The following is a 17,772-nucleotide window of genomic DNA, read 5'->3' on the forward strand; positions in this document are numbered from 1 at the left end:
TATAGTAGCTGGTCCAACCGGAATGACCTGAGAAGGAAATTAGGAAGCCAGCTGGGAGTACAGCTCTGTCACAAACGGGCTGAACTGGATGGAGTGCGTCACTTCAAATCTGTGCTGAACCTCAAAGTGAACAACTCTCATTTTAATAAGGACAGACGGCCAAAGCACTGCAGCAGGGTCTGCACAAAACCATACTTCGTCCCCGCTTGCATTTGTGCCTGTGGCCTTTCAGAGGGTCCCTGGGCTGTCATTCAGGGCTTTGGGGGTCGGGGGTTGAGGGTCATACCTTTCTGAGAGCTTCAGTTTTCACACACCTAGGGACACGTGGTCATCCTCGCCAACAAAATTCAAGGAATACAAGAAAACGTTTAGGAAAACTGTAGCATGCTGACTGTTACACAAATCTAAATTGTCTTGGACACAGTACAGAAGACGACCTACAAAGCGCCAGTGAACTAACTATTCGCTACATCCCACCTGCCTTCCCACGGGGACAATAGGGGGCGGGGCCATAGATTCCCGCCCCCAGGATATGCCCCACCCCTAGATGCGTCCTACCCTGCTCGCGCCTGCGCAGTGTGTAGCGACGGCCAAGAACGCCTAGGCGGGAGGTAAGGGGCTAACCCGCCGGCCGGCCGCAGCCTCCCGGGCGCTGCTGCGGGGCTGCGATGTGTTATCAAGGGCCGGGCTGTGGACGCACCGTAGAGGCCCAGGCAGCAAGCCCAGCTTCGGGTCAGTGTGAATGCGAGCTCCGGGGGCGGCGTCCAGAAGTAGCCAATCCTCCCAGGTTTCAGTTTTGGAGCAGCTGTCCCAGCGGGCGCGGGGAGGTTGAGGCCCCGCGACACCATGGCCTCTGGGGTCTCTGGCGGGGGAGGGGAACAGGCTCCGGGCCCTGGGTCGCCTGGTCGCCCGCCCAGCCTCACCGCTGGGGTCTTGGGGTAGTCGGTGTGGCCCTGGGGTGCCCTGGTGACTCCGACAGGGACGACGCGACGCGGAGAGGCCTCAGCCGCGGGGCCCGAGCCAGCACTCATACTCAGTGCTCCACCCACACGAAGGATGGTGTTGTCAGCTATTTGGGACATTTTCTGGAAAGGGGCTCTTTCGCTTATACATAACTCGAGTAATTTACTTTCACCTTTTTCTTCTTCGAGAACCCGAGTATCAATAGTACTCATCTCACCTTAGTCGCAAGTACCAAGAGATTTTGTAAAGCACTTGACACATTTCACTGCAAACGTCTGGAAAATGATCGCAGTCCTGGCATCTAAATGTTCTTTCGTCCATAAAACAGCAATTCTTATACACGCACGAATACAAACACGAAGCAAAAGCTTTGGAGTAATTTACAATTATTGAAAAGTTGCTCAAGTAGCTGGAGATGGTGGTGCCCGCCTTTAATTCCAGCACTTAGGGAGGCAGAACTAGGCATATCTCTGAGTTCAAGGCCAGCCTGGTCTACAGAGAAACCCTGTGTCAGAGAGAGGGGGTGGGAGGAGAGGGGAAGGAGGCTCCCACAAGTAATACAGAAAATTATAGGTCCCTTGTGTTAGCATTTTGTATAGCATACATAGAACAGTCATTGAAAGCTAAAGATTAATATTAGGTGTCTGGGGTGTCTCTTGTACAGTGTGATCTAAGACCCAGCTTCTGTCTTTATCAACATGTTGCCATCGCCTTTTCTAATGTGATACTCTTGTGACATTTATGTTTTTGGAGAGTCAAGGGTGTCAACTGTACCTTTCAAGTAGGAGTCTGTCCATCGTTTGTTGTGATCTGGGTTGTTTCGCTTTTTGTTAAGAATACCACAAGGTATGGGTACCCTTCTCAGTTTATGGCACCTTCGGGTGGGACCAACTGCTTGTGGTGCCAATCTTGATTGCTTAGTTAAACTCGGTATCTGGGGGATTCTCCACAGCAATTTCTCCATTAATTCTCCAAGTACTATTACTTTGATACTGTGGCAGCCTTCAATTTCCCTCCTTCCTTTATTGGAATTTTTCTCTAAGGAGGGGCTGCCCATTCTTCGAATTTCTTTATCTGTATTCAATTCTTTGTGTCAATATAAAGTGATTGCCAGGCATTGGTGGCGCACGCCTTTAATCTCAGCACCTGGGAGGCAGAGGCAGGCAGATCTCTTTGAGTTCAAGGCCAACCTGGTTTACAGATGGAGTTCCAGGCTAGCCAGAGCTACACAGAGAAACCCTGTCTTGGAAACACCAAAACCCAAACCAAACCGCATGATCGCTTTACTGTTATGCATTTTACATATCAAATTGTTCTCACTCTGACCTTGGGAGGTTTTGTGTTGTCCTTATTTTCTGTATCCCTGTGTTTCCCCTGCCAGTGTCCTGGAATCAACCACGTCTCCAAGGACTCCTGGTTTCCTTCCTCTCTGGCTTTCAGAATGGTATTAGATACCAACACCTGTGGCCTAGGGATGCTCACTGCGGCTAGGGTGCCATTACGTTCAGAACCTCACAAGAGCGAGCAGTACATGCGCACACACACCTATGTATGCAAGACCAATGTTTATTTCTGTATCTATTTGTATAGGGTTAAAAAAATGGAAGTGCAGATGATATCTCTGATTGTCTTTTCACATGACCAGGTTCATCTGGGATTGGCTTCTGCTTGTTCTTTAGCAGTGAGAACTGACTGATTTCCTGGGAAATGTTTCATTATGTGTTCAGTACTGGTATATGCAGAAGGTGATTCCAGAACATCTAAAATGTCTGCCGAGAGAAACACACAGTACAGCTGTTGTCACCTTCAGCCTTACAATGTTCAGCAAAACTACCACGGTCTGTGCTTTCCTTTCTTTTACTTTCTCTTTTTTTCCTCTCAATTTCTATCTCTCTCTCTCTCTCTGCCTCTGCCTCTGTCTCTGTCTCTGTCTCTCTCTTCCTGGTTCCTAGACTCTCGTTGTAGAACAGGCTGAGTCCTGAACTCACAGAGATCCTCCTGCCTCTGCCTCCCTGAGTGTTGGGATTACAGGTGTGTGCCACCGCCTGGCTGACTGCTTTCTTCTTCCACTTAGTGCCATGGTAGTGCAGTCTTACTGATGATTTATTTTTTATTTTAGATTTCTCTTATATCTTGGTGTTTTACAATTTGTGTGATGTGGCATTTACTCTTTAATAAATGTATATCACCACCATGACAATACATTCTATCACGAATATTTTACTTTAGAAAAAGCATTAAAATAATAAAACAACTTGACAGAAGTTTGAGAACTTAGGTGTTTTGTATGTTTTTTGGACATTTTTACAGGTGTGAGCTCTTTCTCTTTCTAAGCCTACTGTTTTAATCAGGTAACATGTTCCAACTTTATGACTAAAAGATAAAACATGATGGAATGTACTTTTAGTTGGTATTCAAACACACTTTCATACCACATTTTGACATTGAACTGGCATCTTCCCATAACAGATGACAAATGTGATTGATCTATTTCATGATTTGATGCCATGCTAGACAATATTCTGTTATAGTATCATTATGCCTGGAAACATTTGAATATTATGCTTTCAGATATAATAATATAGTTACATATTATAATTTTGTAAAAATAGAAAATGATAGAAAATATTTAAATTCTAGCTAGGAGGAGACTGTGAACTGCGAAAGTCTCTTAGAATACCATCCGCCCCCCTCCCCACTAATCAAACCAAACATTGGTTAGAATATTGAGAAGTGCTTCTGGTAGAACATAAATAGGAAGGCCCTTTTATGGCATATCTGGCAATGAGTGTATTTTTAAAACTTAAAGTGTGTCTGCTTAATATTTCTATTTTCAGCTGTCTGTTTTAGAGTAATCATAGGTGGAGTATGGATTTATGTATGAGGAAAGTAATCACAGTATGATTTATAATGTGGAAAACTGGGATCAACTTAAATAGATCTAACAATAGATGATTGGATTATGGAACATATACAATGTAATACTATACTAGGTATAGAAATAAAAGTATTTACATGGTGACATTTTTTGTATACTTGGTCATGTTATTCAAAGTTAATCCTTTCATTTCAGTCGTATTAAATCCAGTAATAGGTTATTATGCTCATTCTATCCTTTAATTTTTTAATTGTTAAAATGTTTTCATAATTCTTTGCAATATTTTGTGTTTTGAAGGAAGAAGGGTGAATTCAATAAATTATTGACCACCTTACCTACCGGAAACCTTAGCAAACTCTAGGGACCCTGAGGTGCATATATATGACACCAACAAACACACACACACACACACACACACACACACACACAGAGGCACGTGCTTTCACTCCTTCCCTGGCTCCATCCCTTTCTCTCCTTTTAGTAGTTCTTATAATGAGGCGTTTGTTAAACTCAGTCTTGCATGTCTGAAAATAATTATTTTTACCTCACCGTAGATGATGATTTGCTTGGGTATGTACCAGCTCCCGAGGACTTTGAAGACATTCCTATCTTTTGATATATTGCTTTGATGAAAAGTTGGCTGCTTTTGTTGTTTTCATTTATCTCTTATCTCTGTTTTGCTTTTTAAGATCTCTTTCTTTGTCCTTGATGCTCTGCAGTTTCCTATCTGTGCTTTGGTGAGTTGGTCTTATTTACGTAGCAGACTTACGCACTTTTCCAACTTGAGATCTTCTGCCTTAATTCTCAGCATATTTTCTTTGAATAATTTGTTTTGGTTGTTTTCTGTATTCTTTTGTATTTGTTACTGAGCTTGTGTGTTTATTCCTTTATTTTCTCATTTATAGTCTTCACCTTGTCACCCTTGAGTCCTGATAGCGTCCATTCCGCAGTCCGCCCTCCAGCCATGCAGGATTTCTTGTTTCTCTTATTTTTTGAGGTTTTCAGTTTAGAAATTTTAAATTTGCCTTATGTTCCAATTGGCCTGTTAACTCTTTAGTAACATTATTTTGATTAAAAAAGAAGCCCACTCCTTTATGTCATTTTGAACCATTTGTTCCTTCATTTGTCTTTGTATATTTAAGAATAGACTTAAATGTTTTTTTTTTTTCTCATTTTCTCATCTCTAGACCTCTTGTTACTTCCTAACTTAGTTTGAATCTATTTCTTTTGACATTGTTCTTCTGTCCATGTCTCTAGTTCTTGTCTGCCCTGTGCTTCTGTATTCTGGGTGTGTGGAAATTTCCCCCATGATCTAGGCCAGGCATAAGAACTAGGTTCTTAGCCAGTGGGTAATGGAAGTACTTTTATAGCCATTGCTTTAAGATTTTCAACTGTGGGAAAAAGGAGAAAAACAGAGCATTATTTAAAGCAGTTCTTATTGTTAGATCTCAGAGACTCTGAAAGCAATGAATCCTAAAGAGTAACAGTCTCACAGAGTCAGTATATGAAGGTGTATCTCCGTGAGGCCTATGCTAAGAAGCCAAAACCCAATGGGATTATATGTTCAACTTTATTATTATTTTTTGACTGGCCTAAGGAGGAGACATCAAGGCATCGTATACTTTAGTGGTGTTCATCAGGGGAGTGCATACTTATATAAGACGTGTTACAAGCTCAATTTTATAAAATCGATGTAAATAAAATTTCTCTAGTTAAAGCCAGTGTAAGGTTTTAGCATGCTCACTTCCAGCTCCTACCTCTTCTGACCCATCCCCCAAAGCATATGCTGGGGTTTTTATATGGCTCTGTGTTGAATGATTATTAATATTTAATATTGATTTATAATTTTAGTAAATCAGCAGTTACTTCTTAACCAGCTTTATATCCAAATAACCACACAGAGAAACTAAGATCTGTTTAATTAGCTTATAGCACAATGGCTGGGCAATAATTACTCCATCCTAACCCTCCAAGCTAGTATAGTTTCTTCCCATTCAGGTTTCCCACATCATGCTCATAGCCTACGTCCAGCTCATTCTTCCTGATGCTTCCCACATGCTCCTCTCCACAGGGTGCATCCCTCCTGGCTTCCCTGCTCTTTCTCCTCCTCTCACTGGACCAGGATGCCCCGCCCTATTCTCTGTCTTACTCAGCATTGGCTGGTTGGCTTTTATTGGCAATACAGAGAACAAATGGTGACATGTTTACACAAACTTGAAACAGGAGAATTTTAGACTAAACACCACAGTGCAACCAGATAGCGGGGTAGAGAAATCAGCATTTGAGTGAACAAAGGTAAACTGTGCACAGTCCACAAGAATATTATGCCAACAGCTATAGAATCCTGGTGACACAGCAAAACATCCTTTACATCTGCAGAGAATCTGGTTCTTTAAAAAAAAAAAAAGTTAAATTTATTTGTGTCTGTTATGTAGTGCTCTTTTTTTAAACTCTACTTTATTTGAGGTGTTTAGCCCTCAACCTCCCTTTCAACCTCCCAACCCTATATAGGAGAAAGGTTAGTGAAGAGGGGGGGTGGGCTTTACTTCTCCTAGATGAGTAGGGTCAATTGGGTTCTTTTGGGCTATACCTGTCTCTGCCAAGGGCAGATGCAGCCATTAGTCTCCTCCAAGCCTCTGCATCTGGAAGCATTTCTCTCCATCTGTCTATTCCAAACCGCCACACGTGTGCTATGTGTGCATGTGGAGGTCAGAGGAAAACTTGTGGGAGTCAGCTCTCTCCCATGTAGGACCTGGGAACCAAACTCAGGCTCTGTCTCAGCAGCCAGCACCCTTACCCACGAGCTGTCTGTCTCCGGGCCTTGTAAATGTGTTTCTTATTGGAGTTCTATTGCTGGTCATTTAGCAGGTACTGCTAATCACTTTGTTTAAGAAAGGAGGAGATAAGGACCTTCAGTGAGAAGAGTTCTGTATTCTGCAACATAGTTGAAGTAGATAATTACAATTACATTACGATGACATTGGAAATGGAGTTGGGTACAAGCAGAAATATTAAGAGTGTTTTTTTTTCCTTGAGTTTTGCTATTGGGCAGTTTTATAAAAGATGGCTATTTCATGTCCAAAGCATATCAGGAAGTCCTCCTCATTTTTAACTGTGTTTACACACATACTGCACATTGTAAATACCTCAGGAAGCTGCCAATTGAGGAGATCATTAATAGTTTTATTTTATTCTGTTCATTTTTTTATATTCTTTAAACTTTAATTGTATTTTTTATTCTCTCTCTCTCTCTCTCTCTCTCTCTCTCTCTCTCTCTGTCTGTCTCTCTCTCTCTCTCTCTCTCTCTCTTTCTCTGTGTATGTGTGTGTTCTTTCCTTCTACTATGTGGATCCCAGATGTTGAACTCAGGTCCTCAGGCTTGATGGTAAGGTAAGCTCTTTTACCCACTGAGCCATCTTGTGGGCCCTGATTTATACATATTTTGTGAACATTCTGTAGAGAAAGCTTGGAGGGAGAGGCAGGAGGAGTGGGGTTTCCAGGCCAATCTAGAGTTTCCCATCATGCCTGTGCTATGAAATCCTGTCGGAAAAGTACTTATGAGTGTCTAGATACTACTTTTGTGAAAAGAGTATTTTAATATTCATCATTTTATAGAGAAATAAAGCTGTTCAAGTTTAGTTTGGGGTTTAATATGTATTAGTAAAGTATAATTACATATTTGGTGACTTTTAAGTTTTTTTTTTAATTTTATGTGTGAGTGTTTCCCTGTGTGTGTCTATGCACCATGTACAGTGCCAGAGTGGGCCAGAAAATGGTGTCAGATCGCCTGGAACTGGAGCGGCTGAGAGTTGTGAGCCATCCCGTGGGGGCTGGGAACTAAACCTGGGACTCTGGAAGAGTAGCCAGTGCTTTTAACCATTGTGCTGTCTCTCCACCACTTATTTGTTTATATTTAAAAGAATGGAATCTGTTGTAAAATCACTCTTCAATGTTCCCCTTTAGGTGTTTCTGTGTGAGAGAAGGGAGCCGCTGCAAGAGGAAGTGATTCAACAGGCTTCAAGATGGCTGAAGAGGAAGAAAAGGTGACCTTACGGCGGCTTGAACCAGCTATCCAGAAATTCACTAAGATAGTGATCCCCACAGACCTGGAGAGATTAAGAAAACACCAGATAAACATTGAGAAGGTGAGCATTCCATCTCCACCCCAGAAACAGGTGCCTGGTGGACTCTTATTTGCTGTCTGTGTTTCAGTAGAGACCTTGGAGGCTTCCTAAGACAACTCCACCTGGCTGGTACAGCACGTTCTGCAAGTGTAACTCCCATGTGTTCCTTTTAGTATGTTGAGGACGGGAGATAGGAGAAGAACTTATGCCTTTTAAATTTATATGTGGAGGCTTTAGGTAGCTAGTAATTAAGTTGGAACTGCTTGATAGTGCCCTCTCCTGTGAAGGTGGGCCACTGAGGCTAATGGACCCACCTTAATCTTATTCACCCTGTGGCAAGTGTTTGAACTTGTGCCCATCAGTGACTTCCATCCTCTTTGGGTGCACATGTAAGTGATGTAAATAGTTGTGTGATGTGAGGGAATTTCCTTTCTTCACTGCTTCTCTTTGACAAAGACCCCATATTGAAAGGTACTTCCAAGGTGGGCTGGGAAAATAGACGGTAGATGAGCCGCTCAGAGAGCAGCATAGACCCTGCCCTGGCGGGGCTGATGGTTACAGCTGCCTTAGGTTTGCTGAGAACTCAGCCTTGACATAGAATGGTGACTGTCCTCCCACTGAGCTGTGTGATCCTCTGTTCTTTTCATTTTTATTTTTATTTCAGGTTAGGATGGATGGTATGTGCATTAAGCCTTTCAATATAAGTTGTATTCACTAATAAATACCATTTTTTTCTTTTACTGATTTTTCTAGTATTTAAGTGTTTTAAACACACACACACACACACACACACACACACACACACACACGCAAACTGCTGGGCACAGTGGCGCATGCCTATTATCCCAGCACTTGGGAGGCAGAGGAAGGTGGATCTTTGTGAGTTCGAGGCTAGACTGGTCTACAAAGTGAGTCCAGGACAACCAAGGCTACACAGAGAAACCCTATCTTGAAAAACAAACCAAACCAACCAACCAAACATCAAAGACCCACTACTCCCAAATCCTTAATTTCTAAGATGTCTCCAATAAAAGCTTCTCTGAGGGTCTTTTCTAAAATTGAGGGTTAGTGGGCTTTCACCCTTAATTCCTTTTCTTTACGTACAAGGCACTAGTGATGGCTGTAGCTTGTCAGGATACGAAGAGATTGTCTGGTTAACTGGCTATTCTTGGAATGGAAGAAAGTGAAAGATCTCCATACTTTGCCTAATGGGATAGAGAAACACAGCTTAGCAAATCTTTTGCCTAGAGTTGAGCAATCCAGAACAAACAGTTCAGCTTCTATATTGTTACAGCCCTAAAAGTCTGTAAAAGATCTGATAAGGTGCAAGGTTTGGTAAGGCTTCAGAGTCCTGAGCTGTCTCAATTTCTCCATTACAAAGATGGTAAGAATTAGGACTATGAATTGACTCTGGAAGGTAGAAACAAGAGGTCTATGGCTGTTAAAGAGATTTCCTCCCTTTATTGTCCTACTTTATCTTTGAGATTTACGACGTCTTTCTTAATTTGTATGGAAATGCCTGTTGTCCTTGCCTTTCAATCCTAGCTACCTGTGTATGAGATCCTATCAATGGCAAAGTGAGAAGCCTGCAGCACGGTAGTGGGACTAGGACCGGGTGATTGGATTAGTTGTACCTGGTGCCCTAAGAAAATTATCCTGGAGTTAGTCCCCTTGACCCTGCTCTGCCTGAACATGTTTCTTTTAGCATTTGTGCTTATTATGAAACCTTTAAATCTTATCAGATAATTATAATGGACAGATAAATGATATTATCTAAAGCCAAGAAAGTACACTCGTATTGATCTATGCTCTTTTTAAAAATATCCTTGAGCACATCACTGTCTGCAGGGTTTCTTGTTTGCTTCGGAAAGCACCTCTTTGTGTGCATAGGCTTAAATGGTGCATTTGATGGCTAGGCTGTGGCATGAAACACCTGAAAACTGCAGTCCTTACTCTGTACAGAATAGTTAAGACCTAGATTTAGGCTCCAGGTGTCTTACAGCCCTCACTTTGAAAAAGGCATATTCTTCTTGAGGAGAAGGTGTAGAAAGATAAAATATTTATTATTCTGGCCATCAGTCATCCAATATGAATTTAAAAGCAGAAAGCCAGACTGGAGGGAAACTGCAGGGAAGCCTTTAGCAGAGTGAGTCCGCAGCAGTGAAAACAATGAGAGCAGTGTGCTGTGGGCACCTGGGCCATGTCCCATAGGCCCTGCAGAGGGCCACTGTTCCACGTGACAAGTGTTACTAACATGTGGCCCTCTGCTACACATGACAAGTGTTACCAACGTGCGGTCCTGAAGTCTGAAGCCTTAGCATTCAGCTTTCTTAGCTAGTGTGTCATAGGTGTAACACAGTAAATAAGAACTGCAGGACAGCCGACCTGGACACAGTTTTCATTGTTTATACTGTTGGGATCTAAGGAGAACCTTAGTGTGTGGGATGTGCACAGGATTTATATGAAGTAGTTTATGGCTAAAATGCAAGTGGGAGGAACCCCCAAAGGGCTTATCGGATAAGGGGGAGTTTGTTTGCCGTAGACTTGCCTTCATCCCACTGTCGTGGCAGTGGAAGCCGTCCGTCACCTGCAGGCGTGCTCCACCGCACCCAGCTTCATTTTCCTCCTGATGACCCTATTAGCGCTTTCCTATTTTGAAGGCAAATCCCTCAGTAAAGAAGGTAGAGTAAGTATGGCGCTGAATAATTTGACTTTCTATCTTCCATCTGTTAGTGACATGCGCCCTGTCATTTGCCTGCACTCCGGCTTTGTTCTTTGCTCAAGTCCCCCAGCTCTGGCTCTTCCTGTGGGGAGTGCTCCGCATCGTCATCACCTTGTATTTAAACACACTATCTTGACACAACCCTGTTTATAGATTTAGCATCTGTGGTTTAGCTCCAGTCTACCTATTGGAGCTATTTTATCAGAGATGATGCTGTAGCTGAGGTGGAGAGGGCAGCTAGGAAGGGTGGGTGTGTTACACATCTGTGACCATCCATCTGACGCAAGAGGAGAAAGGTGAGCAAGGGAGACGGCAGGCTTACCACCACTCAGAGATTCCTGGCCTAGGCACTTGGGATGCACCATCTCATCTTTGCCTTTACCAGGCCTGGAGGCCAGGATCCCCAGCTTGTCCTGTTGGCCCCTAAAGTGAGGGCTGCCTTCTGTGGTCATGGGCCAGGGCAGTTGCTTGAGCATGTGGGGAGGCCGTGTGGTAACTACTTGCAGCACACTTGTAACTGGTCTCCCGGACCTCGTAGCTCTGGATGCCAGCTTTCCTGGAGTGCAGCGTGCTGTGGCCTCCATGCCTCTCTCTCCTCCAGCCACCTCTGCAGGCTCAGACTGTTCTCTCTGGCCTGCTAAATCCACTGCAGTGTGTCTGTACTCATCCCAGCTTCTGAAGTTTACTTAAAAGTTCCTGTCCGATGGCATCTTCTGTTGTGTTCTCATTGCTCTTGTGGGTTTTCACCTCTTAACATTCTTTATTGTCCTTTCATGAGATTTTGGAAAAGAGCAGAGATGAATATTTGTATTCAATCTGCCAGGCTTAATGAGAAACCAAAATTATTTATTACAGGAAATAAATATTAGCTTTCTGTAAGTATTTATTGGTGTTTGGTATTTGCTGTTTCTTAGATTGTTAGCATTGAATGATATGTAAAAATAGATTTTCAATCCTCAAGAAGTTTGCAGTTCAGTTACGGAAACAAGATAGGAACTGAATAGGTGACGTGGACTGGACCGGCAGCTCAGCCCGGCAGCAGCCGGTGAGAAGCTGACTTGGCATGTATGTCTTTGTTCCCGTTTGTTTGTACTTTGTAGTCAGAGCGAAGCCTCCGCTCGTCCGTGACTGTCTCCTTTAGCTGAGGCGATGGTTCAGCGCTTGTCCACGTCTGCTGACCAAGGAGCTATAGGCATGGTGGAAATTTTGGAACTTCCAGAAATATTTTCCTACTTTAAAAAAGATACACATGTAAGGAAACAGTCCCCTTTCTTCAAGCATCTATTTTCCTGTTGCATCTGGAAACATAGCCAACCCTGCTGCATTTTGGGGAACTTGAGGGCTTTATTGAAGTAGTGAGGCACAAAGCAGGAAGCTGGACTCTTGATGACCTTGTAAGTGTCTGTACTGAGCCACCCTGGCATGATTGCCACACTTCTAGCTGTGGTTTGTTGTGTTTCTGTGTTTTGCAACCCAAATCATAATGTGGTGGTTTTGCCTTAATTCACCCGCCTGTCCTTCTGTGCGGATAGACAAAGACCATCTCCTGTATATAGACGCGGGCACTTTAGAGATGCTTGCCAGTGGCCCAGACTTACCTGGGAGTTTAAACATTGCTTCTTCTAGTGTTTTTCATGATATTATTAAGTCACCTTACTTCTTTCCCCACCTCACCAAATATTTGGGATAACAGCTTTTCATAATATATCCTAATTTCATATAAAATTGCATTGTAAGCAATAGCAACCTGAATTATTTTATTCTTTATTTTTCTTGTAATTTGCTGTAATAGGAGATAATGCCATTCACCATTCCATAATCTCTTCTACAGCCTTTTTGGTCAGTGGGCAAATAACAACAGCGGCAGGAAAGGCCACTGCTTTCCTCTGTTGAGAATTGTTACAGGTCTCCACATGTCACAGCACTTAGTCTTACAGTAGCTTTATAAGTCAAGTATTACTGTTTGTTTTCTAGTTCTTTTGTATTTATTTATTTATTTATGGCATGTGTGTGGACACGCATGCCACAGTGTGGATGTGGAGGTCAGAGAACACCCTTTGGAGTCACTTCTCTTCCTTCTGTGATGTGGCTCCTGGTGATTAAACTCAGGTCGGGGCTTAGCGGCAAGCACCATTATCGGCTGAACCTGCTCACCAGCCCAAGGTTTCGCCATGTAGCCCCAGCTGGCCTTGACCCCATGACCTTCCTTTCTCAGCTGGGGTCACAGGCCTGCACTGTTACTCTACATTGCTTTGTCACTAGAGAGACATTTGGAGCCATTCAGCTGCCTACCTGCAGGTTGCTATGTTACTACACCTGTCTTAACTTCTATGTACTTGAGAGTGAGCTTCTGAGAAGGGCATGGGATGAGTGAGGATCTCAGGTGGCACTTCCTCCTGCTCGCTCTTTAACCCTGCGAGCTGGTGGCTGTTGTGCTGGGTAGTGCTGTTACAGTTTGCTCTTCCTAGCTCCAGAGCAGAGCCTCACAGGGACATGACTGTAATTCTCACCAAGTGCGGCGGTGATCTTTCATCTGTGTTAGTTCTTCCTTCTTTTACGTCACCTGTGAATTTGAAGTCTGTGTTCTCTTTTTTGAAGTCATCAGTGAAGATGCTGGACAGAAAAGGGACAAGCCCTCCAGATCCCCAAGCTCTCACACACCATCTCACAGCTAGTCTAGGAAAGATTTACCCCAAGGTTTACATTAATATTTAAATATATATATATATATTCTTTGTGAAAATTAGGTCAATATTTGCAAATATTAGGAATTTTTCCAGTTCTTCATAAATAAGCAAAAGTGTTTGCAAGGTTTCCTGGTTCACTCAGATGTGATTTTCCTGGGCCTGTGGATTTGAACTCATTTGAAGAGAGGAGGTTTACTCTTTACTGGTTTTTGTTCCTTCTTTGTTTTAGGGGAGGAGGGGTTGATCTGCTGATGATAGAACGTAGAGCCCCTTGGATGCTAGGTGAGCACTGCACGAGTGAGCAGCTGTCTCCTTAAGCTTCTTGTTGTTGAGCTAGTGTCTCCCTACATTGCCCGTGCTGCTCCTGGACGTTTGCATGTAGGTGATCCTCCTGCCTGGGCTGCCTGGTTAGCTGGGGTCACAGGCACGCTCCGTCATACCCAGCCTCATTTCCTCCTAGCTATCTTATTAGTGCTGCTCTGTCTTGAGGATGAGCTCCTCAGTGATGAAGGTGAAGGCAGGTAGAAGGCAGCACTGCATAGCTTCACTTTCTGTCTCATGACTGCACCTTACTATCTGCCACCATTCAAGCTTTCCTTTTTGTTCCAGTCCCAGCTCAGGTACTTCCTGTGGAGTGTGTTCTGACTGATGCCATAACCTCAGATAGAAACATACCATCTTAACCCAGCACTGTGTCCAGACCTTAACGTTTATGTATTTAATGGCCATTTTCTGACTACTGGGAGCAAAGCTGCACATGTTTGTTTCTAGACAATTATAGTGGTGAGTTTAAAAAAAAAATTATCTTTTTTTTTTTTCAAGACAGGATTTCTCTGTGTAATAGCCCTGGCTATCCTGGACTCACTTTGTAGACCAGACTGGCCTCAAACTTAGAGAGATCCACCTGCCTCTGCTTCCCAAGTGCTGGGATTACAGGCGTGAGCCACCACGCCTGGCTATAGTGGTGAAATTATAATAGCTTTAGATCATTGTAAGGAGTAAGATATTATATGATGGGACTTGAGAGTTAACTCAGTAAATAAAGTGCTTGCCAAACAAGCATGAGGACAGAGCTGGGTTCCAGAACCCACAAAGAGCTGAGCAGGTACAGTGGTCTGCTTGTAATATCAAAACTTGGAAAGAGGTGGGATCTTCTATGAGTTTTAGTTGGGGATTCTATTACTGTGATCAAAACCATGACCAAAAGCAAGTAGGAGGGAAGGGTTTAGTTTATCTTATACTTCTGTGCCACAGCCCATCACTGAGGAATTCAGAGCAGGAGCCTGGAGGCAGCACTGATGCAGAAGCCACAGAGGGGTGCTGCTTACCGCCTCACTCCACCTGCTTCCTTCAAATACCCAGGACCACCAGTCCAGGGGTAGCACCACTCACAATGGGCGGGCCCTCGCACATCAATCACTAGTTATGAAAAGGCGCTATAGGCTTTCCTACAGTCTGATCTTATGATATATAGAGGCATTTTTTTCCAATTGAGCGCCCCTCCTCTCAGGTGACTCTAGCTTGTGTCAAGCTGACATGAACTAGCCGCAGGGCAAGCTGGCTAGCTAGACAAGCTAAGTCAGGATGCCCTAAGTTCATCGAGAGACTCTGATGAACCACACGGCAACTGATGTTAACACCTGGTTGCTACACACTCATGCACATGCATTCACACCTCCTGACATGTGCACTTACACAAAGGTGAGCACATATGCACAAAACACACAAATGCATATGTATGGAAAATCCATATGCACAAGCGGATACTGAGAAGTGGAGTATGTAATCAGTGAATTAGCCTACACAGGCCTTTGGCATAGGTACTGACTGTCAATTTCTGGTATGTTAGATTTAGCATATTCCTTCATGTTTGTTGCTGTTTTGTACTTTTAGTATTTGGTATACAGTTCCTCATGTATATGCTTTGGAGTAGATATTATGTTTGTTAGGTTGAGCACTTATCACTTTATGGCCCTTAATCACTGGCCCATCTGCTGCTGCTGTGAACCTGTCAATTGGTTTAGTATTTCCTATGCCGTCAGTCATGGCACCTGTGACGACAGCTTCTCCCTTTCTTCCTTTTCTTTCTCCATCTCTTTGTTTTACCCTACAGTGCTGACTAGGGTGTCCAGTGTGAGACTCACTAGGACCTGTAAAATCAGATCCCACCTTCTTTCTAGTTTCAGAAAGGGTCTCTTACCACTAAGTATAATGTAATCTGTGTGGATTACGTTTTAGCAGCTGCCTCATGAGTATGCATACTTGTCGTGTGTGTGTGTGTGTGTGTGTGTGTGTGTGTGTGCATGCCTCTATGTGTGTGTGTGTGCATGCAGCCACATGTGCTATGTTGGCATGTGGAGGTCAGAGGACAACTATGGGAGTTGGTCCTGGAGACAGAACTCTGGTAGTTCGGCTTGGCACCCACCTGCTGAACCGTTTAGAAATTATTAAAAAGTTTATATTTTTGTGTGCATTTATCTTTTTTTTTTTTTTTTTTTTTGGTTTTTGTTTGTTTGTTTGTTTTTGGTTTTTTTGTTTTTCTAGACAGGGTTTCTCTAAGTATCCTTGACTTTCTAGACCAAGCGGGTCTCAAACTCACAGCGATCCACCTGCCCCTGCCTCCCGAGTGCTAGAATTAAAGATGTGCACCACCACACCTGGACACATTTACCATTTTTCCATACTCTTCATTCCTTTGTGGAAAATCATAGTGCCAGTGCACTAGTGACAGATGCTGTCAGCTGCTGTGCCTGTGTGCAATCACGTCTCCTCACCGTCCTGGGGGGAGTTGTAGTCAGGCTGTGTCTCCTCTCTGTGCTGTGCATGCTCCATTGTCTTCTGGCTTGTGGTGTTTATCAGAGATTTCTGTCACTTTTGTCTTTTTTCCTTTGCACTTCAAGTATCTTTTTTCTTTCTGACTACTTTTGAGGTTTATTGATTTTTTTTTTTAATTCTGATCTTGGTTTTTAACATTTAATATTAGTATTATCAAACACTTAAGACCCTGCATGCAGAGTAGGGATGTGTAAGGAATGCTGCTCATCTTCCAGCTTCTTGTATACCCCTGTCCTCTGTGTTCCCATCCCACAGTCTGTAGGTAGACAAAAACTTTATTTGACAATACTAGTAATAATAATAATAATTTGCCTTGATAATGTTTTGTGTTTTTTTTTTTTTTTTCAAGACAAGGTTTCTCTGTGTGGCCTTGGCTGTCCTGGACTCACTTTTGTAGACTAGGCTGGCCTTGAACTCACAGCAATCCACCTGCCTCTGCCTTCCAAGTGCTGGAATTAAAGGCATGAGCCACCACCACCCGGCTTGTGTTATTTTTATTATTTCTAATTTTTTTGTTTTTGTTTTTTTGAGACAGGTTTTCTCTGTATCTTTGGCTGTCCTGGACTCCGTAGACCAGGCTGGCCAGGAACTCAGATCTGCCTGTGTCTGCTTCCCAACTGCTTCCCATGTGTGCCACCACACCCAGCTTATTATTTCTAAATTTTTAAAATGTAATGTTGAAAGCTTTCAGAAGTTAACTACCATCACAGAAATCACTATTTCCCTCCCTGGTGAGTTTGAATAGATGAGTTAAGGTTTTTGTGGTAACTGGACATGGTCTCGTGATATAAACTCAACACTTTCCTGGTTTCTTTCCTTTTTTTTTTTTTAATAGTATCAACGGTGCAGAATTTGGGACAAGTTGCATGAAGAGCACATCAATGCAGGACGCACTGTGCAGGTAAGCTGCTGGGTGTGCTAAATCAGTAGGAAAAAGACTCTTGAGAAAATTTTGTTAAAATAATTCAGGATTGATAAGCCTGTATCTAAAATGCTCATGTGAAATGAGCCCCAAGCATAAACCAAGTCCATTCCTGTGTCACACGTGCCTTTTACAGCTGATGAGGCAGTGGCTTCAGTGTGATCAGAGTGACGAGCTGATGCGATGAGTGTTTGGGCCCCATCCCATCAGGTCAGCCTGTCACATCACGCTGGCTGGAAAGTTAGAGGTGTTGAAGCAGTTAGGAATTGTAGGGTTTGGGGCTGAGGTCCTCAGTTTGCTCCTTCTTAGCTGATCCTCTTTTGTGTGTACGTTACCTTTTTACCAGGAACTGTTACCTAATTTCCCTTCAGGAATAATATATTAACTTATATTTTCACAATCTACGCATTTTCTAAAAACCTTAAAAAATCCACAGTATTTCCCAAGGTTGTTTTAATTAATTGGTAGGTTGACATAATGCTATTTGTAGTTTTAACCTTTTTTTTTTCAATTGCTTTAAAGGGTAAACATTTTTTACATATGCCCTGTTCAAATATTTCTTAATTATTGCGTTCATGTACACTATGCTGACATGGTCTGTACAGCACTCACAGCTATACTTTGAGAGATAGAGAATTCTG

General features: G+C 43.0%; 1 protein-coding gene across 3 annotated transcripts in view; it reads left to right on the top strand.

Annotated features, from left to right (window-relative positions):
* Positions 1 to 561: 561 nt before the first annotated feature.
* Stx17 (syntaxin 17) overlaps positions 562 to 17,772 on the top strand; it is a 33,330-nt gene continuing 16,119 nt past the window's right edge. Inside the window, exons 1-3 of one of the 3 annotated variants that reach the window (XM_051161871.1) lie at positions 562 to 611; positions 7,805 to 7,986; positions 17,045 to 17,110. In XM_051161871.1, the coding sequence (XP_051017828.1) occupies positions 7,864 to 7,986; positions 17,045 to 17,110 (189 nt within the window). In that variant the 5' untranslated portion in view covers positions 562 to 611; positions 7,805 to 7,863. Of the gene's footprint in view, positions 739 to 7,804; positions 7,987 to 17,044; positions 17,111 to 17,772 lie in introns of all 3 variants that reach the window. The other 2 variants (XM_051161864.1, XM_051161856.1) reach the window with 2 other exon arrangements.

Source organism: Acomys russatus, chromosome 2, assembly GCF_903995435.1.
Source record: "Acomys russatus chromosome 2, mAcoRus1.1, whole genome shotgun sequence".
NCBI lineage: Eukaryota > Metazoa > Chordata > Mammalia > Rodentia > Muridae > Acomys > Acomys russatus.